General features: G+C 34.6%; 1 protein-coding gene and 1 pseudogene across 11 annotated transcripts in view; one reads left to right on the forward strand and one right to left on the reverse strand.

Moving 5' to 3' along the window:
• The window catches only part of RB1 (RB transcriptional corepressor 1), a 217,807-nt gene that overhangs the window by 77,219 nt on the left and 113,933 nt on the right, over window positions 1-26,655 (reverse strand). For all 10 annotated transcript variants that reach the window (XM_077158231.1, XM_077158224.1, XM_077158226.1 and 7 more), the window contains 6 exons: window positions 25,326-25,413; window positions 7,409-7,525; window positions 6,124-6,180; window positions 5,997-6,028; window positions 5,822-5,898; window positions 3,961-4,157 (listed from right to left, as the gene is read on the reverse strand). In XM_077158231.1, coding sequence (XP_077014346.1) covers window positions 3,961-4,157; window positions 5,822-5,898; window positions 5,997-6,028; window positions 6,124-6,180; window positions 7,409-7,525; window positions 25,326-25,413 — 568 coding nt within the window. The remainder of the gene's footprint in view (window positions 1-3,960; window positions 4,158-5,821; window positions 5,899-5,996; window positions 6,029-6,123; window positions 6,181-7,408; window positions 7,526-25,325; window positions 25,414-26,655) is intronic.
• The window catches only part of LOC143681312 (caspase-3 pseudogene), a 42,309-nt pseudogene continuing 35,941 nt past the window's right edge, over window positions 20,288-26,655 (forward strand). Inside the window, exon 1 of the transcript XR_013174528.1 lies at window positions 20,288-22,483. The product of XR_013174528.1 is annotated as a caspase-3 pseudogene (transcript). The remainder of the gene's footprint in view (window positions 22,484-26,655) is intronic.

Genomic DNA, 26,655 nt, shown 5'->3' on the forward strand with positions numbered 1-26,655 from the left:
ATTTATTGCTCATAATAATTGAAAGGTAAATATTATTATTTCTATTTTACAGATAAAGAAAACTGATATATATATATATAACTTACTCAGAATCATACAAAAGCAAGTTACATGACATCTCTGAACCTCAGGATTCCTTATCTGTAAAACAGGGATAGCAATGTTTATCTTTCAGGGTTTCTGTGAAGAGTAAATGAGTTCTGGTGGCTCCAAAGCTCTGGCTTCTTCTACTACAGCATAGAAAGACTCACAAAGGAAAAGATAAAATAACAGATACAACATAAGTAAAGAGACTAATCATGACAATGCGTATGTTACATAAGAAACTAACACACTACGACACAGCATAGGGTTTGAGGGCTGTCTCTGGAGCCAGACAAAGTTAAAATTCTGGCTCTGCTACTTAGTTTTGTGGCCAAGAGAAACTCAATGTTGCTGTGCCTCAGTTTCTTCCTCTATAAAATGGTAAAAATGATAGTGTCTATTTAATAGAGTCATAAGAATTAAACAAGTTAACACATTTAAGCACTTTCAGCAGTGTATGGAAGAGCACATACAAAAAACTATTACCTATTATTATTTCTATACCAAAATGTCATACACACAACAATCATTTTGATATCTGTCTGGTATGATGATTCATAAAGGTTTCAAAGAAGTAAACCAGTGATAAGCTTTTTAAAAGTATTGTTTTCTAAACCAGGTTTCTACAAACGCCCTAAAGGACATTCCTGGTTTTTGTTTTTGTTGTTCTTGAATGTCTTTAGTCCCTTGTGCCAATTTACGAACAAAGAAAATGAGTCAAGTACATATAAGACGGCCGGTGCTGGTGGCATGGGGGCATGAACGGGTGAGGCACGAAGACTTTCCCTCCACGAGAACTCTAGCAATTTCTCCCGTGTACCATGCATCAGCGTGCTCTAAAGATTACACAGGGTGAAAAATGCAGAGAAAAGAACACATTGAGGGATAAAGGGCGCTACCACTAAAAGTCTTATGAGCGAAAGTTTAGACATGTTAAAGTTTTTCTGTTTAAAACCCAAAACAAATTTGGATCAAGAACTAGGGCTGACTTGGATTTTTAATACAGGAGAAGGTTTCCATTAATTTATGACAGTTATCTCAGTTTGTTTGAGTTCTCTGTCTGTTGTTTTTTAACACACAAGGAAACACATAAAATCTATTCAATGCCTTATTGATTCTTAACAATTACAAAGAAGAAATTTATTTTATTGAATTGAGCTGGTATTCTTATATCACTTTTAAGCAATTATCCATTCACATTTAAATAGACAATTATTCATATGAGCTAAGTTACTATCCTTTTTATTTTGTTTGTACTTTTCTGCATATCTATATTTTTTAGTGTTCACATCCTCTTAGTTTAGTTCACTGGTAGAAAATTAGGGTCACTATCAAAATTTTTGTGAGATACTGCCTTCCTTTAACTTCCCTTCTCCCTCTTTACTATTTTTCATTTTTTACAGAAAGATAATGACGTCTTTAAGTATACCTGGGATGTTTTACCAAAAACAGAAAAAATAGTTCTAACATTGTAGTCTATGAAAACAGAGGTAGCTTTCCATTTTACTTTATTCTTATCCCTCCCTTTGGTCTCCTTGAAGGTTTAATACAAATACCTAATTTCATCAACCCTAAACTATTATGGATTCTGAAAACACTTATCATAGTCAAATATCATTTCTAAGAGTTGTTCAAATCTAATTTCTAAGAATGAATGAAGCATATATACACACAAGCACTCCTCTTAATAAATGGTTTGTTCTTTTTTGGAAAGTCTTTGATCTTTTCTTCATGAGAATAAACTAGACCAATATTTACAGTGCACTGCACAAAGGAATTAGTCAACAGACATTAGTTTCTCTTTTCTCTTTTACTAATTAGCTCCTAGGAAAGATAGTCATCTTGTTACTTAAGATGGTAAATATTCACATTTTTTCCATTTAGAATGAAATTAACTATAATGAATTAAATTAGTGATGTTGCTGCCTTTTTCATTGTATCATATGCCTGACTACACAATATAGTGTTAATAAAAATTATGTGAGTGACTTAACTGAAATAATGTGATACACTGAAAGGAGAAACATGGGAAAACATGGAATTCAAATCAAACCAATCTGGGTTCAAATGCCAAGTGGGTGGCCTTAGACAAATTACCTAATCTTCCTGAGCCTGTTTCTACATTTGTAAAATGAAAATAGCATCATAAATTTCACAGGATTATTATGAAAATTAGATAAAGCCTATTGGTGTACAGCACACTGCAGCTGGGCAATAAATGTTAGGTTTCCCCTCCAACCACTGCTAATAAGCTTCTAGGTAGGACACATATACTGTATGCTTCTCTTTCCTCACATGTAAAGAATCAATCCAGTATTTCATTTAACAGCCTTATAAGAATGAAAGATCATCTAGAATCTTGCTACTCAAAGCATGGGCCAAGTGACCTAACTGCATTCCCAAACACAGTTCAAGAATAGTGAAAAGAATATCAAAATATGCAGGGCCCAATAAGGTAAAATTCACAATGTTTCGCATCCAAAAAAATATTACCAAGCAGGCAAAAAAGGAGAAAAATATGACCTTTAAAAAGAAGAAATATCAATCAATAGAAACAGACTTAGAACAAACATAGATGTTAGAATTTACTACATAGGGACATTAAAATAGTTGTATAATTATATTTCACATGTTCAAGAAGGCAAAGGAAAGTTCAAACATGTTAAAGGGAGACATGAAAGATGTAAAAAAAAAAGTACATGAATCAAACTGCTAGAGTTCAAAGCTGATGGAAATAAAATTAATTCTCTAAAAGGAATATCAACAGTCACTTTCAGATGATACAGTAGTATCCTGACTTCAATTTTTTTTGGGAAAAAGGCATATCAGGCTCTGACAAATACCCTCTAACTCTTCATAGGGTTATTTTTACTATTTTCATTTAATACCAGATTCTGAGAGTTTTCTCCTAGTCACTTCTTTTCCTATTAAGCAATAGCTCCTTGTAAAAGGAGTTACCAACTGCAATAAGAGCAATGTAAGGCATACCTACTCAATTTCACCTACTTCTCTTCTCCATCCACTCTGTCTGTACTACATGGCAGTACAAGAAAGTACTAAAAAGTATGCTCTCTCTTAGCCACTAAGGTTTCAAAGCAACAAAAAATTAGAACTAAAGTTATATATGCAGATTGGATTTTAATGCAATTAAAATCTTCTCTTTTTTTTTTTTTTTTAGCATTTCTACATACTGGTATAAATCAAAAGATATAGATTTAAAGCAACTTTTCATTAATCTACAAATCTGATGATTCACAAAATATTACTTAACCATGCAGACCTGAACAGCATGATAGAAGAACTTCAAATAAATAATATTTTACTATTGCTATATAGAAAATGCCACCTTTATTAAAACAAAAGTCTTATCAATAGCTTCTTATATGCCATTAAAAGAATAACTAGAGAATATAATCTTAAGGCTTAAATACTTACAATTGAATATAAGTTTAAATTTTAGACTACAACAATGGTAAAACAACAATTACAAAATTGAATAAGTAAAAAAATAAGCTTTAATAATCTAAAATAGCTTAACCTAAAAATTTTTACCATTACTTGAAATTTAAAAGAAGACATTTACATTTTTAAAGATGATACCTGTATTTTAAATAAATTACCCAAATAATTTAAATAATTCTGATTTAAGTGCCATACTTTAAGAAAAGCTATTCCTAAAAAAAATCACCATATCAGAAATGTTGGGAGCTCAAATAAAATGCCATTCCATATTCCATTCGATTCTTGGACTATACACTGAAATCATATATTGCATATCTGCTCTTCAGGTGGATTTTAACAACCATCTCTCACTAACAGATACTTTATTAGTCATATGCATATAAATATCTTTAATTATTTTAGCTAGTTACTTACAGAGAGCCATGCAAGGGATTCCATGATTCGATGTTCACATCGTTCTAAATGTTTTATCATTTCTCTTGTCAAGTTGGCTTCTGCTTTGATAAAGCTTTCAATCACTTTGTAAAAATCAAAGGCTTTTAAATTAAGTACATTCAGAATCCATGGGAAGGACAAATCTGTTCCAGAATCAAGATTCTGCAATGCACTTCCTTCAAAATGAAAGAAGAACTATAAGTTAGGTATGAAATGCTAATCCTTGAATTCAGTATTTTTAGGATGGAAGTTCTTATTAAACAAAGAACTGAAACAGTAGAAAGGCTAAACAACGTTCTAATTTAGAGCAAAATTTTTTCTTCCTACTAGAAAATGGGAGTCCAAATTGTGAGTACATATATATATATATATATATATATATACATATATATATTTTTTTTTTCATGGAAAGAGGGCTTATAGGACCAGGACCACTGGTGCACTGGAACTGTGGTCAAAGGGAATAGTTGAGAGAACATCCAGTATCACTACCACCAAGAAAAGATGCCCATGAGGACAGACATGTAAAACGGAGCTATGTCCTATGTCATGCTATGTTCTATGCAATATCAATATCCTCCTCTACCTTCCCTATGAAATATTGAATAGACTCTCCTTGATTACTGATGTAGTTATGAGTGACATTTTGTTTTAATGACCTAAAGAGGAATGTATTTAATTTTACAAATAATGAAATACTTTCTCTCCACTAATGCCAAATAAATTTAAGAATATCAATGTGCAGGGGAGTCAACAGTCTAAATTGAGAAATATTTAAGAATATCAATGTGCAGGGGAGTCAACAGTCTAGTTTTGTCCAGATGGAGAGAATAAAATGTGTAAAGCTGGAGAGGCGTGGTCCTCTACTTGGAGCATAGTTCAGCAGAACTGGAAGATAGGATGTGGATATAGGACTGGTGGAAGGTGAGAGAGGAAAGGTGGCAACTGATCGTGAAAGTGCCTGGATGCCCTGTAGCAATGTCTCTATCCAATAGAATATTACTGGTTATGAAGAGCTACAGGGGAGGTCTCTATTTATCTAATTATAAGTCATGGAATGAACTCATTTGCCTCCCATTTTTCAAAAAGGGAATCTAGAGAGTAGATATTCTTGCCCAAAGCCATTGCCAAAAGTCATTTAGTGTCACATAAAATGTGAAAGATTAGCTTTTATTGAGCTAAAAAAAAAAAAAAACAGCAAAGAAAGAGGGCTCATGCTTTTTCTCAAATGTTCAAAGATTTAAATCCCCTAAACTTAAATAAACTGGTTTAATATCTCTTCTAAATATGCACTTCTTGGTTGAATGAGGATTCAGATTTCCATATTTGTTTACTAATTTAGCTCCTCTTTTATTAACTGTATATTGGTATCATTAATTTTTATTCTTCTGTCTGCTAAAATAATACACGCTTAAAATTATATTAAAAAAAAATAAAACAAAACACTGTCATTGGCCTCCATTCTGTGTATCTGGTGTACTCTGGCTTCATGATCATCCCCTCCACAGCAGAGCTTCCAAGATAGGAGAGGCTGTACTTTAATACTCCTTTGGCATTTTACAATCTCACAGGTCATTGAAGGGCTTTCAGTAGTTACTTTTCCTGGATTCAGTATGCCCAGAATAAGAGCCTAATAAAATACTATCCCCAAGATGATCTGAAATGAGTCAGATAATTCACCATTTAAATGGCTTTTGACCAATTAAATTCTTCAGTATATCTTGAATATGCATTTGTTTTCCTTAACCCCAAGCTCTCACAAAAAGAAAAAAAACACCATACCTTAGATAAGTTTCTTAAACTTAAACTAAACTAAAATATTTACTAAAATTTAACTTACTGCTATATGTAGCCATTACAACTTCAAGAGCACATGCCAACAAAGACATGTGAAAAACGTTGTCATTCAGGAGTTTGCTAAAGGAAAAAACAAACAAAAAAAAAGGAATGACTTCAAAACATTCATTTTATAAAACAGAAAAAATTTTTTTTTAGTAAAACTAGAAAAAATTTACCTAAAATTTTGAACGGACAATCGTTCTTCTTCCTAGAACAGGAAAAAAAGAAAACCAAAAACACTTAACTGAAACTTCATTTGTGCCAGCACTGAATTTTTTTCTATTATATTCTTTTTCAACTTACTGATTTAAGCATGGATTCCATTACTCGGTAATACAATCGGACTCCGAGCTTGTATCTCTACAAACAAAGAAGAAGAAGAAGAAGATCTCACTATTTTAGAAAAACACAACAATTAGGAATTTTTAAAAGCCTTTCTTAAAACACTCTTCTGATCCTTCCTAGGACTATGGCTACCAAGAGATCACAAAACTCTGCCTTTTCTAAAACTCAAAAAAATTTAAGTATAAAGTAATGGCCAATGTTTCAAATAAATTATCAAGACAGTGTCCAGTCCTAGCTTTCCTTCACTCCATTTCAATCTACATCATTCAACAGACATCTATACACTGCTCCCTCCCCACACATAGACTCTTAGGATATATTATATGCTTTGGACTATTTTAAGCACTTGACATTCCTAATGTAATACTTCTTGTGACTTAGGACACATATTTTCAAGATAACTATCTAGGATTAAAAGATCAGTCTTAGTCCATAAAATTTAGTAAAACTGCCACAGACAAAACAAAAACAAAAACAACCAAACCGATCTTATTTAAAAAAATACATATATATAAATATATACTTACATATAAATCATATTCCTTCATATTGAATTATGAGCGCACATTTCATATGAATCAGAAAGAACTCTTCAACATGATTGTTTAAAACACTGATAACATCAAAGTATAACCTCACTACACAGAAATAAATGTCTACAATGGATTAAACTTTTCAAACATTTTTTATGCATTACCTTATTAATGCCATATAACAATGGAAATAGAGAAAAGAAGTTATATGACATGTTCAAGGTCACAGAGCTCATAAATGATACAGCCACATGTATACCCAGTTCTGAGACACTATAGCCCAGACATTTACCCATTACATTGTTTCATATTTTCTTAAATAATAATAGAAATAACAACAAAACCACTCAGTAGTATCTTTGAGAAATGGCATGTATGCCATGATCGCATTCATGTAGGTATATTTTTGTATACATAAATATTCATAAATCTAGAAGTCAAAAGCATATCTATCCAAAACTTAATGGTATATATAATGAAATTATCAAAGATTTTCATTTATTTTCTTACTTGTATTTTTAAAAATTTCTAAAATAGGCATGTTACTTTTGTTTTTTTCTTCAAAGGAGTACAGAACGGTTTCCCATAAATAGCAGCATACACAGGTAGCAGGAATATAGTAACTGTTTTGTATTTACACTGTTTGGACAGATACTTCCCTTAAAGGTATTTATTATATAGAGGTACTAATCAAAATGAACTCAAGTTACCTGTGATCCAATTTCAACACATCCCTGACCCACAGCTTTAGCAAATTTCTCTTTAAAGATGCAGCCAATATCCTTCACTCTTTTCAGGATACTTTCCTTTGGATTCACTGTGCAGTTCTTTAATAGAGAGGAATAAATTTAAATAAACATTGAGGATATTGTCTAAAAAGAATTAACATTTTCTGTTCAATAATGGATGATTTAAAATTTTCAATTATTTATAAAAATATGGAAATTTTAAATATTTACTAAAATAAGCAAATAATACAATTTCATTTTTCAATGTTAGTGACAAAGAATACTCAAACACAATTTTAAAAACCCAATTACGTAATTTTCTGCTGTTAGGCTAGTGAAGAACAGATTGGTTAGCCCTTTCATCCATCTAAAAGAGCCTCACACAATCTCTAAAAATATTTTCACCAAAGAACTATGACGGGGAATATATTATCCCTCAAATTACAAATGAAAGAAGTAAAACTAAACCTGCACTTTAAAAGAGTTTGAAAATTAAATTACTATGTTTTTGAAAACATAAGATAGGAAAAAGGTTACAAAATAAATTATAATAAATTTATCATTTGGGGATAGGACTATAAGAATTTTAACAAAATATATCAGATGACTTTTAAAATTCATACTGTGCTGTATTAAAATATCATGTAATTTACATAATGATTATTAAACTATATCAAATAATTATTCTTATAGTTGATGTCATTTTTATACTCTTTATAAATAAAATATATTCAAATTATTATGTGAGAAAACAATCTTTCTAAAATTAGATTATCATATTATTTAAGATATGCACAATGAACACCACTCAAAAATGTCAGATTCTAGAATATCAATAAGTCTATTTCCCAAAAGAAAACAGCACACATTTTAGAAATATTTGTACCAAAAAAGTACTTCCTGTCATAAGATACCATTGTCAAAATATCCATTAATAATGTTTGTAGCTTCTAAGATTTAATTTATACACAGAAGGAAGATGACTAATTTCACAATCAAAGAAGCTAAATTAATAAAATAGCAAAGACAAGTAAAAATTTACCACTTTCAAGACTTGCCTACTCTGAGCTAGGCAATTTGTAGACTACATAAAACTTAAAGTGAAGCTTTAAACCAAGCTCCAGACAATATCTTCGAGGCAAAATTTTTCTGCCCAACCAAAGTGAGTAAAATCAAAGAAGAGCTTTTACATATTCCAAATGTTAGCAGAAGTATTAAAATGATATTTGAGAAGTGAAAGATTATTATTCCTTTAACTTCTATCATTAGGAGGGGCACGGGTAGGGATTGGGGAGTTCATGCTTAATTGGTACAGAATTTCTGTACATGGTGATGGGAAATTTTAGCAATGGATGGTGGTGATGGTAGCACAGCTCTGCAAATGTAGTTAGCACCAATGAGTTGCATATTTTGAATGAGGTCAAAAGGGGGAATTTTAGGTTGTATATATGTTTCTAGAATAAGAAATTTTTTAAAATCGTAGTTGGTACAATACAAAGAATCCTAATGTAAACTATAGACTATAGTTAGTATAAGTAATATTGTCTCATTATAACAAGGGTTACACACCCTTGCAAAGTGTTAATAGGGAAAACTGTGGGGGAAGGATGTGTTTTCTGTAAACCTATGATTTTTCAAAAAAAAAGTTAATTAAAAAGAATGGGGCAGGCAACAGTGACTCAGTGGTAGAGTTCTCATTTGCCACGCTAGAGACCCAGGTTCATTTCCAGGTGTCTGCCCATACAAAAAAAAAAAGAATGGAAGCTAAATGAAAAATTTAAGAAACTATTTCTCAGCCAATACAGATGGGTTAGCAACCTCTCTGCAGATAAGGCTGTGGGGAAATAAGCATACTTATCTGGTGCATTATACAAAATGGTATAAGATCATACAAAACGATATAAGACTAATAGAATTTTGCATTATCTAGAAAAATAACAGACATTTATCCTTTTACCTAGATATATACTTTATTTAGGAATTTATTTTCAAGATACACTAGGAAAAAGAAAAGGAAACAAACAATTCTCTGTAGAATTATTTATCATATTAATAATAGCAAAAATCTAAAAAAACCCAGCCACAAATGTCCATGAATTGGAGACTGGCTGAAAAAACTGATATACTTCCGGGGAAGATGACAGGGTGTGGAGCTCTGGGACTTCTTCTTCCCATCGAAACAACTATTAGACAGGCAGGAACTGTCTGAAACAACTATTTTGAAACTCCAGAGGCCAGGGAATTCTGTACAGCATCCGGGGAAGAGCAAGAGGAAAAGGTTGGTAAAGTATGATAAAGAACTATAAATTGCTCTCCTTTCCCACCCCCTGCAGTGGCTACCAGCACCACCACCAGCCACACCCCACTCTCACAGCAGGCTGCCACAGAATCCAGTCCCTGGCTAGCTGCTGCTAACAGAAAGGGACATAGAAATCCTCTTTCCCAAGAACAGGAGTGTCCACAGCTGATCACTGTTTATGGCTTTTGATTAACAAATTGAAATCACTGCGTCCTGGCTCTGAGGGCTATTATTGTTTCAATCCACCTGTACAAAGGCAAAGGCCTTTTAATCCTTTCCTTAGAGGGAGGGAGGCAGTGGAGATGTGAACACACAGGGCTTCCCTCAGGGCTGCAGAAGAAAGTTGGCTGAAGGGTTGCGTTTGCTGGGCAGGCCAGGAAAGTTCGGCTTTGGGGAGATGGAGAATTTGGGGTCTTTCCTGACCCTTTTCACAGGACACACTGGAACCACTCTGTGCACCCTTCATGGGTCCTTGGCCCTGTTTTGGCTAAGAAAGACTGACTTGGGAAAGCTCCCCTCCCCCCAAGGGTGACCCTTCTCCAAGAATGTGCCCTCTAGACAAAAGCAGCCTGAGACAATGAAAGGAGCGTACAAACTATAGAGAGTATACAAACTATAGAGATGGACAGTATGGGACAAAGGTCTGCCTGTTTCAGATACTCAGGAGAGGGAGATCTGTCTCTTGGGAAACAGAAAAACCAAAATCCTATAAAGAGAGGCACTCCAAAACAACTAACAAGCAAAAGCCCAAAACAAGACAGAGGAAAAACAGGGAATACCAAGCACATTGCCTTCCCTTGGGCAGACCCTCCTGATAAGAGGGATAAAAATTTTTGTCTCATCACCAGCTGGTTACAAAACCAGGAAACAGACATCCCTGGGAGTAAATCCCAAAGTTAACATTTTAAAATATTAAGACGTACAATACCAAACAAAAGAGTGCAAGGCAAAGAACAGGAAATGATGGCTGATTCAAAGGAAGAGGATAAAAATACTGAAAACATCGAAAAAGAAGATGAGAATGTGGACATATTGAACAAAGCTTTAAAAAAACCATACAAGTACTTAAGAAGATAAAGGCAAGTACAGAGAAAGACCTACAGGATATCAGGAAAACAATGAATAAACAACATGAGAGTCTAGGTAAAGAGACAGAAATTTTGAAAAGGAACCAAACAAAACTACTGGCAGTCAAGACCATAATAATTGAAATGAAAAAATGCCTAAGAGTGTTTCATGAGCAGATTGGAGCTGGCAGATGAAAAGAATTCAGTGAACTTGAAGACAAGACATTTGGAATGAGTCAGGCTGGGGAACAGAAAGAAAAAGCAAATATTAAAAACAAAATAAGGATGCATGGGTGATTCAGTGGTAGAATACTTGCCTGCCATGTGGGAGACCTGGATTCGATTCCTGGCCCATATACCCCCCCCCAAAAAAACAAAAACAAAACAACAACAACAAGGAAAAAAAAAACAGAAAAAAAAGCAAAATACCTTTTTCTTTAATAAGCACACCAAAATCCGCATCATGGGAGTCCCAGCAGGAGAAGAAAGAAAAAGGAGCAGAAGGAATATTCAAAGAAATAATGAGAGAGAGCATCCCACACTTAGCAAAAGACATGAATATGTACATCCAAGAAGCTCAGAGAATACTATACAGGATAAAAATGAAGAAAATACATTCCATTATATATTGATTACACTATCAAATACAAAAGATGAGGAGAGAGTTCCGAAAGCTGCAGGAGAAAAGCAACCTGTTACATACAACGGAATCACAATAAGACTGAGTTTCAACTTCTCATCAGGAACCATGGAGGCAAGAAAGCAATGTCTTGAAATACTTAAAGTGCTGAAAGAAAACAACTGCCAGCCAAGCATTTTATACACAGTGAGACTCTCTTTCAAAAATGAGGAATTTATCATATTGTATGGTATGTAACTCTACTTCTTACTTTCTACGGGGTGCTAAAATCTAGATTTTTGGACATACAATGTACAAAGATATAAGTCATTAGTAAAAAAAAAAATGGTGAGGGGCAAGATATATGCACGCCATGGAAATTAAGTTAGTTTCAAACCAGGTATAATAGTACATATTTAGGTTGTTAAATTTTAACCCCACGTATGCTGGTTTGAAACTGTTATGTACTTCAGAAAAGCCATGTTCATTTAATCCTAATCCAATCTGTGGGTGTGACCTTTTGATTAAGCTATTTTTATGGAGGTGTGACCCCAAGCATTTAAGGTGGATCGTAGTGAGCTTACTGGAGCCCTTACAAGAGCCAAGACAGGAAAATTTTGGAGAAAGCTCAGACACAGACATATGGAGTACCAACACATGCTTGCAAAGCTGATACAAAGCTGATGCCTACACATGGACATTTGGAGATGCACACACATATCAGAGCCCATCAGATGTCTCCATATGCCTTCCTATGAGATGCTAATCAAGGACCCACAGTACTAAAAAGAGAGAGCCAAGAGAAGCTAAGAGAAAAAAATCCAGACTTTGCCCCAGAGAAGCTAAGAAAGGACCAGCAGATGCTGGCCACATTCCTTTCCATGTGAAAGAGGAAACTCAGATGCCATCCAGCCTTTTCTTCAGAGTCAAGGTATCTTTATCTGGATGCCTTAGTTTGGACATTTTTGTGAATGTTTACAGTTTTTAGAACTGTAAACTTGTAATTTAATAAATCCCCTTTATAAAAGCCAATCCATTTCTGGTATATTGCAATCTGGCAGCTTTAGCAAACCAAAACACCAGGGTAGCCACAAGGAAAACAGATTAAAAATGTATTCAGATATAAAAAAAAGAGAAAAATATATATATTCAGATATAAATGAGAAGGTACTCAATATGGTACTACAAGAAAGCAAATAAATAAAAAAGTAGGCTTTAATGGAAATGTGATAGTTTGATGCTATTATGTACTCTAGAAAAGGCCATTTATTTTAATCCATTCCTGTCTGTGCAGACCTATTATAGGCAAGATTCTCTGATTAGCTTATTTCAACTGAGCTGTAACTCATCCCATTTAAGTAGGCTCTTTCTCCCCTTACTGGAATCCTTTATGAGAGGATAAAGGAGGTGCAGAATAAGCCCAGAGAGCTCAGAGATGCTTCAGAGACTAAGAGATGAAATTCAGAGATAAACAAAGAGAAGCTTATAGAAAAAGCCACATATGGAGATACCAGAAGCAGATGTAGTAAAATTTTGGGAAAGAAGGACCAGCAGATGGTGGCCAAATGCCTTTCCATGTGACAGAGATGCCCTGGAGTCTGACAGAATGTCTTCAGAGTCAAGGTATTATCCTGTTGATGGCTTGAGTTGGGCAATTTCATGGCCTCAGAACTGTAAATTGCAAGTTAATAAATCCCCATTGCAAAAGCCAACCCACTTCTGGTATACTGCCTTCCAGGAGCTTTAGCAAACAAATACAGGAAGTGAGGGACAAAAAAAACGTATAAAACTTACAAAAGCTAAATAGCAAAATGATAGAAAAACACCTGTATTATCAGTAGGGATTTTATAATATAAATGGATTAAAATTCAGTCAGGAGGCAAAGGTTAGCAAAATGAATTTAAAAAACATGACCCAACTATAAGCAGTCTGCAAGAGACTAACCTAAAGTCAAAGATAACAAGTAGGATGACAGTGATAGATGAGGAAAAATGTACCATGCAAGAAGTAACAGAGAGTTGGGTTGGCTACACAAATATCAGATAAAACAGACTTTAAGTCAAAAACAGTTAGAAGGGACAGAGATGGTCATTACACACTGATCAAGGAAAAAACTTAACAAGAGACGTAATAACTGTAAATATGTATGCACCTAACAGCACAGCCCCCAAATATATGAAGCAAATACTAACAGATCTGAAGGGAGAAACTGATGGTTCGACATTAACTGTAGGAGATGTTAACACAACACTCTCAATAATAGATAGAGTATCTAGTCAGAAGGTCAATAAGGAAGGACTTGAATGATACACTAAACCAATTAGATCTAACAGTTATACACAGAATACCGCACCCAGTGAAAATAGAATACATATTCTTCTCAGGTGCACATGGATCATTCTTCAGGATAAACTATATGTTGGGTCACACAACAAGCCTCAATACACTCAAAAATATGAAATCATACAATGCATAGTCTCCAAACATAATGGAATGAATCTAGAAATCAAAAACAGAGGAAGAAAGGGAAAATTCACAATATGTGGAAATTGAGCAACATACTCTTAACATCCAGTGGGTTAAAGAGGAATTCAGAGGCGAAATTAGAAAATATCTTGAGGTGAATGAAAATGAAACCACAGTATACCAAAACTTAGGGGATGCAGCGAAAGCAGTGCTAAGAGAGAAATGTATAACTTTAAATGCTTACACTAAAAAAGAAGAAATACTTCAAATTAGAGACTTAACACAAAATTGAAAGAACTAGAAAAAGAGGAGCAAATTAAACCCAAATCAAGCTGAAGGAAGGAAATAAAGAATAGAGTGGAGCGAAATCAAACAGAAAACAAAAAGACCTCCTATATTCTGGAGTAGCTAGAAGGAAAATATGAGAGGATCGTATGGTAGCCCATGATAAACTCTGGGATCTATCCTGTAACTACTTTTTGAAGACTGCTTTAAAAATTATTGTTTTTCTTTGCTTTGTATATATGTTATACTATACAATAAAAAAAAGTTAAAAAAAAAAAACAGAATATCAGCAAATCCAAACATTAGTTCTTTGTGAAAAGATCAACAAAACTGACAAAACTTCAGCTAGACAAAGAAAAAAGAGACAGGATACAAAGAAAGAAAGTCAGAAATGGAAAGGGGACATTACTCTCGACTCAACTGAAATATAAGGCCAATAAATGGACACTATGAAGAACAGTATGGCAATAAATTAGATAACTTAGATGAAATGGAAAAATTCTTAGAAACACATAAACTATCCACATATACTAAAGAAGAAATAGACGATTTCAACAAACCAACTACTAGTCGAGACTGAATGAGTAATCAAAGACCCCCCCCAACAAAGAAAAGTCCAGGACCAGATGGTTTCACAGGGGAATTCTACCAAACATTCCAAGAAGACCGTGAATTCTTGTGGGGGCTGACCTATTGTGGGTGGGACCTTTTAATTAGGCTGTTTCCATGGAGATGTGACCCAGCCCATTCAAGGTGGGTCTTAATCCCCTTGTTAGAGTCCTTTATAAATGGATAAGAGACAGATGAAACTGAGAGAATCCCTGAGAGAAACTGAAAGAGAAAGAAATGTCGAGAGACATTTTAGAATCAGCCACTAAAACCAGAACCAGGAGAGAAGGGCCAGCAACTTCACCATGTACCTTCCCATGTGACAGAGGAACCCAGATGTCAGCAGCCTTTGATCAGAAAAGGTATCTTACTCTTGATGCTTTAATTTGGACATTTTCATGGCCTCAGAACTGCAAATTTGTAATCTAATAAATCCAACCAAAATCCACCAGTATATTAAAAGAATTATAATCCATTATCAAGATTGGTTCTATGTAAGAAAATAAGGTAAAATAATACACCACATTAACAGAACAAAGGGAAAAAATGATCATCTCAATTGTTGCAGAAAAGGCATGTGATAAAATTACTTGATAAAAATGCTTTGATCATTAGGAATAGAAGGAAATTTCTTCAACATGATAAGACATACGTATGAAAAGCCCACAGCTAACAACCTCCTTAATGGTGAAAGACTGAAAGCTTTCCCTTTAATTCCAGGAATAAGACAAGGATGCTCCCTTCACTACAACATCATTTAGCATTGTGCTAGAAGTTCTTGTCAGAGCAGTGAGGCAAGAAAAAGAAATAAAAAGCATCTATTTGGAAAGAAAGAAGTAAAAGTTTCCCTATATGCAGATGATATGATCTTTTATACAGAAAACCCTGAAAAATTCACAACAAAGGTCCTAGAGCTAATGTGTGAATTCAGCAAACATCATGCAAAAATCTATAGTGTTTCTATACATAAGCAATGAACAATTAGAAAAAGAAATCAAGAAAAAATTCCGTTCACAATAGCAAATAAAATAATCAAATGTCTAGGAACAAATCTAAGCAAAGATACACAAAACAGAGAAAACTAACTGCTAAACACTGATGGAAGAAATTAAATAAGACCTAACTAAATTGAAGGATATTCCATATTCACGGACTGAAAGACTAAATATTAAGATATAAATGCTACTCAAAGTCATTTACAGATTCAATACAATCCCAATCCAATAACCTATTTTGCAGAAATGGAAAGGCAGTCATCAAACTTATATGAAAGGATACAGGGCTCCAAATACCTAAAGCCATCTTGGAAAAGAAGAATGAAGTTGGGAGACACACACTTTCTGATCTTAAAACATATCAGAAAGCTACAGAATCAAAACAGCATGGTACTGGCACATGGATGGATGTAAAGAACCAACGGAACAGAATTGTGAGCTCAGAAATCAATCCTCATATTTACGGCCAACTGATTTTTTCCATTTCTTTTTAATGTCGAATAATATTCCATTGAGCGCGTGCACATGAGTATGTGTGTCATATTTCATTTATCCATTCATCAGCTGATGGACACTTGGGTTGCTTCCATATTTTGGCAATTGTGAATTATGCCACTATAAACATTGGTGCGCAATTATCTGTTAAAGTCATTTTGGGGGGTATATGCCTAGTTAAGGGATTGCTGGGTCATACGGTAAGTCTATACTTAACTTGCTGAGGAACTGCAAAACTCTTTCACAGAGGGTGCATTGTTTTCCATTCCTACCAACAATGAATGAGTAATCCTATTCTCTGTTTTTTAAAAATAATAACCCTTCTATTGGGTGGGAAATGGTGTATCATGTTTTTTTTTTTTCACGTACAGCCTATTCACAGTATACCATCAATGGCTCACAATATCATCACATAGTTGTATATTCATCACCATGATCATTTTTAGAACATTTGCACCACTCTAGAAAAAGAAATAAAAAGAAAAAAATTCATATATCCAATAACACTTACCCCTCCCTCTCACTGACCACTAATATTTCACTGTTCACAGTTTTTTAACTCTTTATCCTCCCTATTATTTATTTATTTTTATCTTCTTTTCTTTTTAACACATCTGTCCATATCCTGGATAAAAGAAGTATCAGACACAAGGCTTTCACAATCACCTGGTCACACTGTAAAAGCTATAAAGTTATATAATCATCTCCAAGAATAAAAACTACTGGAACACATTTTAACAGTTTCAGGTACTTCCCTCTAGCCACTCCCATATACCATAAACTAAAAAGGGACATCTATATAATGCACAAGAATAACTTAAAAGATAAGCTCTCAACAGGCCAACTGATTTTTGACAAGGTGGCAAATACCACTCAGTTGGGAAAGAATGTCTTCAACAATTGGTGCTAGGAAAACTGGATCTCCATTTGCAAAAACAGGGAGGACCCACGCCTCATACAAAAATCAACTCAAAGTGGACCAAAGACCTAAATATAAGCACTAGAATTAGCAAACTCCTAGAAGAAAACAAAGGAAAAGATCTTCAAGACCTTATGTCAGGCAATGTTTTTTTGACTTTACAACCAAAGCACAAGCAACAACAGAAAAAATAGATAAGCGGGACCTCATCAAAATAAAACTTTTGTTCCTTAAAGGACTTTAACATGAAAATAAAATGACAACCTACACAATGGAAGAAAATATTTGGAAACCACCTATCTGATAAAGGATTACTATCTAGTATATACAAAGAAATCTTTCATCTTAACAAAAAATAAACAACTCAATTTAAAAATAGGCAAAAGACTTGAACAGACCTCTCTCCAAAGAAGAGATACAAATGGTCAGAATCCACATGAAAAGATGCTTGACATCATTAGCCATCAGGGAAATGCAAATCAGAACCATAATCAGATATCATTTCACACCATTAAGATGGCTATTATTAAAAAAAAAAACAAAAAACCCAGAAAGTGCTAGACAGGATGCAGAGAAATAGGAACACTCATTCATTGCTGGTGGGAAGAGAAAATGGTATAGCACTGTGGAAAACAGTTTAATGGTTCCTCAGAAAACTAAGTACAGAACTACCATATGATCCAGCAATCCCACTACTAGGTATATATGCAGAACTGAAATCAGGGACTCAAACAGGTATTTGCAGAACAATGTACACAGCAGCATCGTCCATCACTGACAAAAAGTGGATGTAACCTGTTTCGGTTTGCTAAAGCTGCCAAAATGCAATATACCAGAAATGTATTAGTTCTCATAAAGGGGATTAATTAAGTTACAAATTTATAGTTCTAAGACCATGAAAATGTCCATATTAAGGAATCAACATGAGGATACCTCACTCAAGAAAGGCCGATTGCGTCCAGATTCTTCTATCACAGGGTAAGCACATAAGGGCGTCTGTTGGCCCTTTCTCCTGGCTTCTGCTTTAAAATGGCCCTCTCAGCTCCTGTTTCTACTGACTTTCTCTTTAAGTATATGTGGGTCCTCATGTAGCTTCTCCAGGATAGACTCAGAGTTTCTTCTTTTAGCATCTACCATGGCCATAAATTTCTTCAAGTTCTAGCTATTTCTGTGAGCCCTTGCATAGCACCCACAGTATTTCTGTCTTGATCTCCAAACTTCTGTATCTACTCTCTGTGTTAGCTCTTTTAAGGATTCAGCAAACTAATTAAGATCTTCCTTGAATGGCCAGGCTCACATCTCCATGGAAATAATTAATCAAAAGACCCCACCCAAACAACAGGTCTGCCCCCCACAAGATTAAATTAGAATCATAAAACTATGGCTTTTCTGGGGGTACATAACAGTTTCAAACCAGCACACAACCCAAGTGTCCATCAATTGACAAATAGATAAACAAAATGGCATATATTCACAATGGAATAATATTCAGCCATAAAAAAGAATAAAGGCCTGTTATAGATCACAACATGGATGAACCTGAAGACATCATGATGAATGAAATAAGACACACACAAAAGGACAAATATCATATGATCTCACTGATTTGAAATAATTAGAATAAGCAAATCCAGAGTCAAGAATCTATAGAATACAGGGGATGCGGTGAGGATAGGGAATGCAAAGTTAAGGCTTGAAATGTACAGGATTCCTATCTGGGATGATGGAAATGTTTTTGTAATGGATGGTGGTGATGGTAGCATAAAGTTGTGAATGCAACTAATAGCAATGAAATACACATATATATAGTTAAAAGGGGAAATGCTACATTGTATATATGGTAACAGAACGAAAACTTTAAACAAATCCATGGAACACCACACACACTGTAAAACTCAACTATGGACTTCAATAGTACAATTATAAAAATGCGGTATCACCAATTGTAACAACGGTTTCACAGCAATGCAAGGTAGTGGTGGTGGGGTGGAATATGGGAATCCTGTATTTTATGCATAACTACCTGTTATGTACCTGATTATGCACAACTTTTCTAATCAAGGGGGGAAAACTGTCTTACAAACATATAATGTAGGACTATGAAATTAAAAAGAGGCAAGATGGGGAAAGTATGCATATTATATAAGAGCATAATATTGTCCGCAAAGAAAAAACACTAAGAAGATAAACCAAAAAAATTAAAAACAAATTGGTCAACATAAACCAAGAGAAAGGGAAAATAGGAAGATAGAGAATGGGAAAGAAACTAGACGTCTTTGAATATGTTCTACCTCTAAACCTGACTTTTAGAACTATAAAATATTTTGCATATTCTTAAAAGCATACTGCATAAATAAAAATGCAATATTCATATGAATCAAAAGGATGTATCCAGCAGGTGGCATCACTACCCCAAAAAAGGAGCCTTTAAAACCCAGTTATGGGGCGGGGTCATGGCACGGGCATGGCGGGGTCTAACGCCTTGATAACACTGGACCCGGAGTGGGGGTAGGGGAGTTCGATGCTGGAATTGTGGGGTGTCAAGTGCCACGGACAAAAGTGTCCGGAGATAAGAGGCAGGAGATTCGAGGGCTGGGGGACACGCTCGTCTGGGAGTGTGCAGCGTGTGCCGAGCTTCCGAGTGGGGAGGGACTGTGGCGGGCTGTGCATGGGGCGGGGTACCTCAGGGCGGGGCACTCCGGAGGCGGGGCCTGCAGGGCTGGTGGGATACGTCAGTAGCCAGTGGAGTGCGGAAGGCCTATAAGGGAACAGTATTTCGGGCTAGGGGTGGAGCAAGGCATCCTGGGGCGGGGCTAGAAGGGGAGAGTCTTGGTCCCAAGTTTACTCCTTCCTGTTGCGGTAAGCAGTCGCACGGAGGAAACGTACGGTGGCTGTGCAGCGGGCGGCTTTATGGCTGATGTGTGAAAGTCGTCCTAGGACTTCTGTTGGGGTGAGAGGAGACAGACTCCTTGCACGTAAGTATCGCGGAGAATACTGAAAACTCAGTGGATTTGAAATCCATTAAAAGTTCAGAAACATTTGAATTGGAGGGATCAGGCTTACAGTCTGTTTTTTATAAAGTTTTATTGGAGCATAGATAAATCCCTTCATTTACATACTGTCCAGGGCTGCTTTCACAGCAAAAAAGAATCTTGCGATATCCTTGGACAATAGTTACAAAATGGATTTATGTATAATTAATAATAAAACTTTCATAAAAGTACTGGAATGGCGTCTCGATCTGGTACACGTGTAGATGCAGCAAACCTCAGGGAAACATTCAGAAACTTGAAATAGGAAGTCAGCAATAAGAATGATCTTAGACGTGAATGGGAATTGTACAATGTTTCTAAACAAGATAGCAAAAGGAGCAGTTTTGTTTGTGTGATTCTAAGCCATGGTGATGAAAGAATAATTTTTTGAAGAAATGGACTCTCAAAAACTTAAATTTCTTCAAAAGGGGTAATTGCAGAAGTCTAACTGGAAAACCCAAACTTTGCATTATTGGGGCCTGCAGAAGTACAGAGTTGGGCATTGGCAGTGGTCTTGATGACATGAGGTGTCAGAAAACACCAGTAGAAGCAGACTTCTTGTACACATATTCTACAGCACCTGGCTACTACTCGTGTTAAAATTCAAAGGATGGATCCCCGTTTATCCAGTCACTCTGTGTTATGCTGCTACTTTACACAATGTTGAATTTATGCACATCCTTAACTTGGATTAAGTGAAAGGTAGCAAAAGAATTTGAGTCCTATTCCCTTGACTCTACTTTTCATGTTGTGTCCATGCTGACAAAGGAACTGTATTTTTATCACTAAAGAAATGATTTTTTTAAAAGTTTTTATGCCAAGTGCGAAAATATTTGATACTGTATTTTCCTATGTTATTTAAATCTAATCTAATACTTCAGATGGTACTTTGAAACATACCGTTTTCATGCAACAGAACCACTATAAAAACTACCTCAAATTCAAAATCTGGTAGCTGAAATTGAACTTAATTAGGAATAAAAAATGGATAATGTCAGGATCATTATGAGGAAATGACTATAAATTAGTAAGTTTTAGTGATATTATGCTAGGAATTTTCAAGTATTTTTGAAGAAGTTAAAATTGCAGTAATAGATTTTTTTTTCATTTTTTTGTTTTGTTTGCAGTAATGGATTTTTAATCCATTGTCCGCACTTAAGACTATACATTCTAGCTTCTGTCAAACTACAGAAGTGATGATGTGGAATGATGTATCCCATGAACTTGGGAATTCATGGGCATGGTTGAAGACTTGAAAACCTTTTCCTTCAGAATTCATATTGGGAGATAAGTCAACTGCATTTTTTAGGTCATTATCTGAGCTCATGGTTTTATGGTTTGTCCCAAGCATGTCTTTGTTGTAAAAAATCATGTTTAATGTTGAAAAATGAGCTAGGAATTTTATTTGAGAGAAGATATGAGCAAACTGAATTGACCCTTTTAAGGCCAAATAGAGGGACAGAGTTACAAATATAAGGTGCTGAAATGTCACTGGTCCACCAGCATACATATCCATCCTCCTTTGTCCCTATAAAAAATAATTTGAGCTCAGACAGCAGTAAAATACCTTTAAGAGCTGTTATGTAAAAACCGCACACTACTGATTATTAGCCATAGAGGATGTGAAGAAAGTCCAGAAGGACACACTAAAACATAACTTATATAACAAAGTGAAATGTAAAGTACGAAGACTAAATCAATAATCTGGGCACTCCATAATCAGAGAGAAGGTTGTTTGATCCTGAGAAGAAACATTTAAATATGTTTAAACTTAAATATGCAATGGCATACTGAAATATGTTTAAATTTAAATATGCAATGAAAGCAGAGCCATAAACTACAGCTTCAGAAATAGGACTGTCAGTTAATTTCTTCATATATCCCAGAGTGTACAGAGGATGCTCCCAGGCAGGAATTTCCAAGTAAGAAAGTGAACCAGATCAGAAACTTTGGAATTGGAAATTTCCCAAAGGTGGTGAGTGTCACAGTAAAAATCACTGCATTCTTTGCAGTAAAACTTCAGAGCATATTAAGTTATTTACTGTTGAAGTTTACAATAAAAAGAAAAGAGTGATAATTGAAAGGATGTGGCACACAGGATTTTAGAAATCATCCAGTCTGAACCTCTACTTTGGTGCATAAGGAAACTGGAGGCCAGAGAGGAGAGGCTCCACAACCAGAGAGGACAGACTCCAAGCCTCCTCTTTCTTGGATATGTTAAGCTGTTGCCGCCCCGTGGTGCCTCACTGGCTTTCAGTCCGACAACTGAGGTAAGTATTCTTTTTGTTCAAAGAAAGGAACTCACATTCATAAATGACAGCTATTCATTTTGATTAGTTCTGTAACTTTTTCTAAGTGTGGCATGTATCTTAAAGTCTGCACCTGTGTGACAATTATGTGAAATTTTATTTTGGATTTTTATTGCAAAATGTACATTTTAACTTAAAAACAAAAAACCCCAAGTTATGTGACTGTACAGTCCTAGTGGGATTTATCCTGAGGAGCAAAGGGTGGAGAAAATGGTAAAAAAAAAAAAAAAAAAAAAAAAAAGTGAAGGTGATTTTCAGCAATGGTATTTGGTCGTGGTAGTGTTAGTATTATCATTCTGTGGCTGTGTATGGTATGATGTTCTAATTCTATCATTCCCATGGAGAAAAATACAGATGTTAGAGACATAAAGTTAAATTAAAAATCCTATTACCCTAAATTTGAAATAAAAGTATGAGCTTGAACTCCTGATAATTTTTAACATTAAATATTTTTAAATTTGAGATCATTTCAGGCTTACAGAACAGTTGTAAATATACTACACAAAAAGTTCCTTATGTCCTTCACCAGACTTCCAATTATATTAACTTATAATTAACTTATATTAACCAACATACAGAACTCATTCAAATTTCATTAGTTTTGTAACTAATGTTCTTTTTTCTGGTCTAGGGTCCAATATATGACCCCAGATTGCATTTAGTTATCATGCCTTCTCGTCTTCTTGAATCTGGCTCAGTCTTTCCTTATCTAAGGAAAAAAGATAAGTTTTTCCTTATCTTTTGGTGACCTTGACATCTGTCAAGAATATTGTTACACTATTTTGTAGAATATTCCTCATTTTTGGTGTGTGGCATTCTATGATTAGAGTGAGGTTACTCCTTTTTGAAAATGGACTCATATTTTATCTTAAAAATTTTTTTCTCTAGTTTTCTGAACTCAAAAAGCCAATCCAGCAGTACTGTGTATCATTAGCATCCAGATTATAATAGTGAAATAATATTTCTTGTCACTTAAAGAGAAATACCAGTTCCTGGTCTGGGGCATGAAAAGTACAGGATGAGTCTAGAATATGTACTCAGCCAGGAAGCCATCAAATACATATAAGGTCATTTCAAAAATACTGAGAAACCTACCTAAAGAGGCCCCCACTTACCAGAGATGGGACAATTTGAGCATCTACAGGGATAAATAATAACTGCAGTGGATGAAACATATCAAATATGTTTAAATCCATGGTTTAATAACTAAAATTAAACTAAAACCAAAGCCAAACAAACAAAAACCTAATCAAGTCACCATTGCAGTATGATAGAAAACCAATTCATTTTGAAAACAAGTAAATAAAACTAAGCTTTATCCTGACTTTTCTATACAAACTGTATCTCTGGGAAATCAAATAGTTGATAAATAAATATTTCAACCAGTAAACAAAGAAAGAATAGAATTTGAATATTATCATTTTGCAATCTTTGGTAAACTAATAGATTGAGGCATCAAGCATAAATGGGTGTTAACATTACGAGACAAATAGACATTACATGACTTCTGAATGAAGATACAATGCCACCTATGAACAATTTTAGCAAAAACATTAAACCCTCATTCTGACCAGGACTCCAGATCCAACGACCAATTTCAGGAAATACAGAGGACAGAGAAACATACTAGATAACATTACAGGGGATGCAATCAGCAAATTCTAAAATGTGGGAAACTCCTACTTTCTTCAATACGTAGTTGAAAAAAAAAAGAAAAAGGGAAACAAATGAAGTGAGGAAGGTAAAAATTAAGTCTTAAGATAAATAGCTGCCAATTGCATCTTGTGAGCTTTACTTAGACCCACACTGAAACAAACTAGTTACATTTATGTAATATATATATACATATACATAAATATGTGATAAATATATATATATGCATATGATATATATGACATAAATATGACATTAATGAGATAATTAGAAATTTGAACTGGATATGCAACAATATATTACTACTTTTTCCTTTTTTTCAAATTTGACAATGGTATTGTGTTTATGTTTTTAAAAGTCATTTTCGTTTAGAGCTAAACATTGAAATATTAATAACTGAAATAAATGATGTCTGAATAGGTTTCAAAATAATATGGAGGGTGAGTAGGGATACATATAGATAAAACATCAGCTGCTAATCTTTGAAACTAGGTAGTACATACTGGATTTCATTATATACTTTTCTATATCTTTGAAATTTTGTACAATTAAAAGATTTTTTAGAAAAGACAAAGAAAGGCTCTATACGAAGCTTTAATGGCTGAAAATGTTCTAGAATTCTCAGATGAAGGATGCATAAGAAAAGTAAAACAGCATAAATAAAATATTATCCACACCTATTCAAACTGCAAAACATCAGCTTCAAAGAAAAGATCTTAAGAGTAGCAGAGAGAAAAGACAGAATAACTTCAGTGAACACTTAGGTTGACAGAGCCTTCTTAAGAGCAACAATCTTCAAACTTCTAAGAAAAGTAAACCCCAACCTAAACTTGAATAGTCAGCCAAACTACTTACAAAAACAAGGGCAAAGTTAGTTTCAGACTGTCCTCTCTGAAAAAACAAAAACAAAAATTCTGTGAAGTTCATTCCCTTACTAAAGGATGAATTTGATGACAAAAGTGACCTCAGAGGTGAGGTCGACATTGTTAAGAAAGAATGGTAATAATACCTAATTTGGAAGCTTAAAGCAAGAAATAAAATGGGCAATTTATATGTTGAATGGGAGACAGGTGTTTAAATCTGTATTTGGTATTTCAGCTTCTAATTTCTTCAACAAGATATTATGATAAATGTTTCAGATATAACTTACATTAAAATAGGAAATCAGATTTTCTGATGGTTGATCATTTGCCGAATTTAAAGTCATCATTAATTGTTGGATAGTATTCATAACAGTCCTAGAGAAAAAAAAAATAGGGAGAAGTGTTAAGCAATGAAAAAGATAAAAGCAAAAAATGAAATGTATTTATCTATCTCATAAGTTAAAACGTATCTCCAACTCACTGTTTCCTGTTTATCTTTAAGAAATTTCATAACATGACTTTTTAATTTATTTTTTATTTCATGTTTTTAAATAGCAAAAAACACCAAACAAACGCAAATATTCCTATCGTTTGTTTGGTGTAATAGCAAACATTCCTATTTTGATCGTTCCATTCTACATATATAATCAGTAATTCACAATATCATCACATCGTTGCATATTCATCATCATGATCATTTATTGGAACATTTGCATCTATTTAGAAAAAGAAATAAAACACAGAAAAAAATTATACATACAATACTCCTTACCCTTCCCTTTCACTGATCACCAGCATTTCAAACTAAATTTATTTTAACATTTGTTCTCCCTATTATTTATTTTTATTCCATATATTCTACTCGTCTGTTGACAAGATAGATAAAAGGAGCATCAGACACAATCTTCAAGAAACATGGCTACTGGAACACAGCTCTACATTTTCGGGCAGTTCTCTCCAGCCTCTCCATTACATCTTGAATAACAAGGTGATATCTACTTAATACATAAGAGTAACCTCCAGGATAACCTGTCAACTCTGTTTGGAATCTCTCAGCCTTTGACATTTCGTCTCATTTCACTCTTTCCCGTTTTGGTCGAGAAGATTTTCTCAATCCCTTGATGCTGAGTCTCAGCTCATTCTAGGGATTTTCTCAATCCCTTGATGCTGAGTCTCCGCTCATTCTAGGGATTTTCTCAATCCGTTGATGCTGAGTCTCAGCTCATTCTAGGATTTCTGTCCCACGTTGCCAGGAAGGTCCACACCCCTGGGAGTCATGTCCCACGTAGACAGGGGGTGGTGACAGGATGGTGAGTTTGCCTGTTGTGTTGGCTGGAAACAGAGGCCACATCTGAGCAACAAAAGAGGTTCTCTTGGGGGTGACTCTTGGGCCTAATTTTAAGTAGGCTTGACCTATCCTTTATGGGGTTAAGTTTCATATGAACAAACCCCAAGACTGGGGGCTCAGCCTATAGCTTTGGTTGTCCACACTGCTTGTGAGAATATCAAGAATTCAACTTGAGGAAGTTGAATTCTCCTGTGTTCTCACCATTCCCTGAAGGGGACCTTGCAAGTACTTTTTTATTCACTGTTCAAATCACTCTGGAAAAACCAATG

The sequence above is a fragment of the Tamandua tetradactyla genome, chromosome 4 (genome assembly GCF_023851605.1).
Source record: "Tamandua tetradactyla isolate mTamTet1 chromosome 4, mTamTet1.pri, whole genome shotgun sequence".
NCBI lineage: Eukaryota > Metazoa > Chordata > Mammalia > Pilosa > Myrmecophagidae > Tamandua > Tamandua tetradactyla.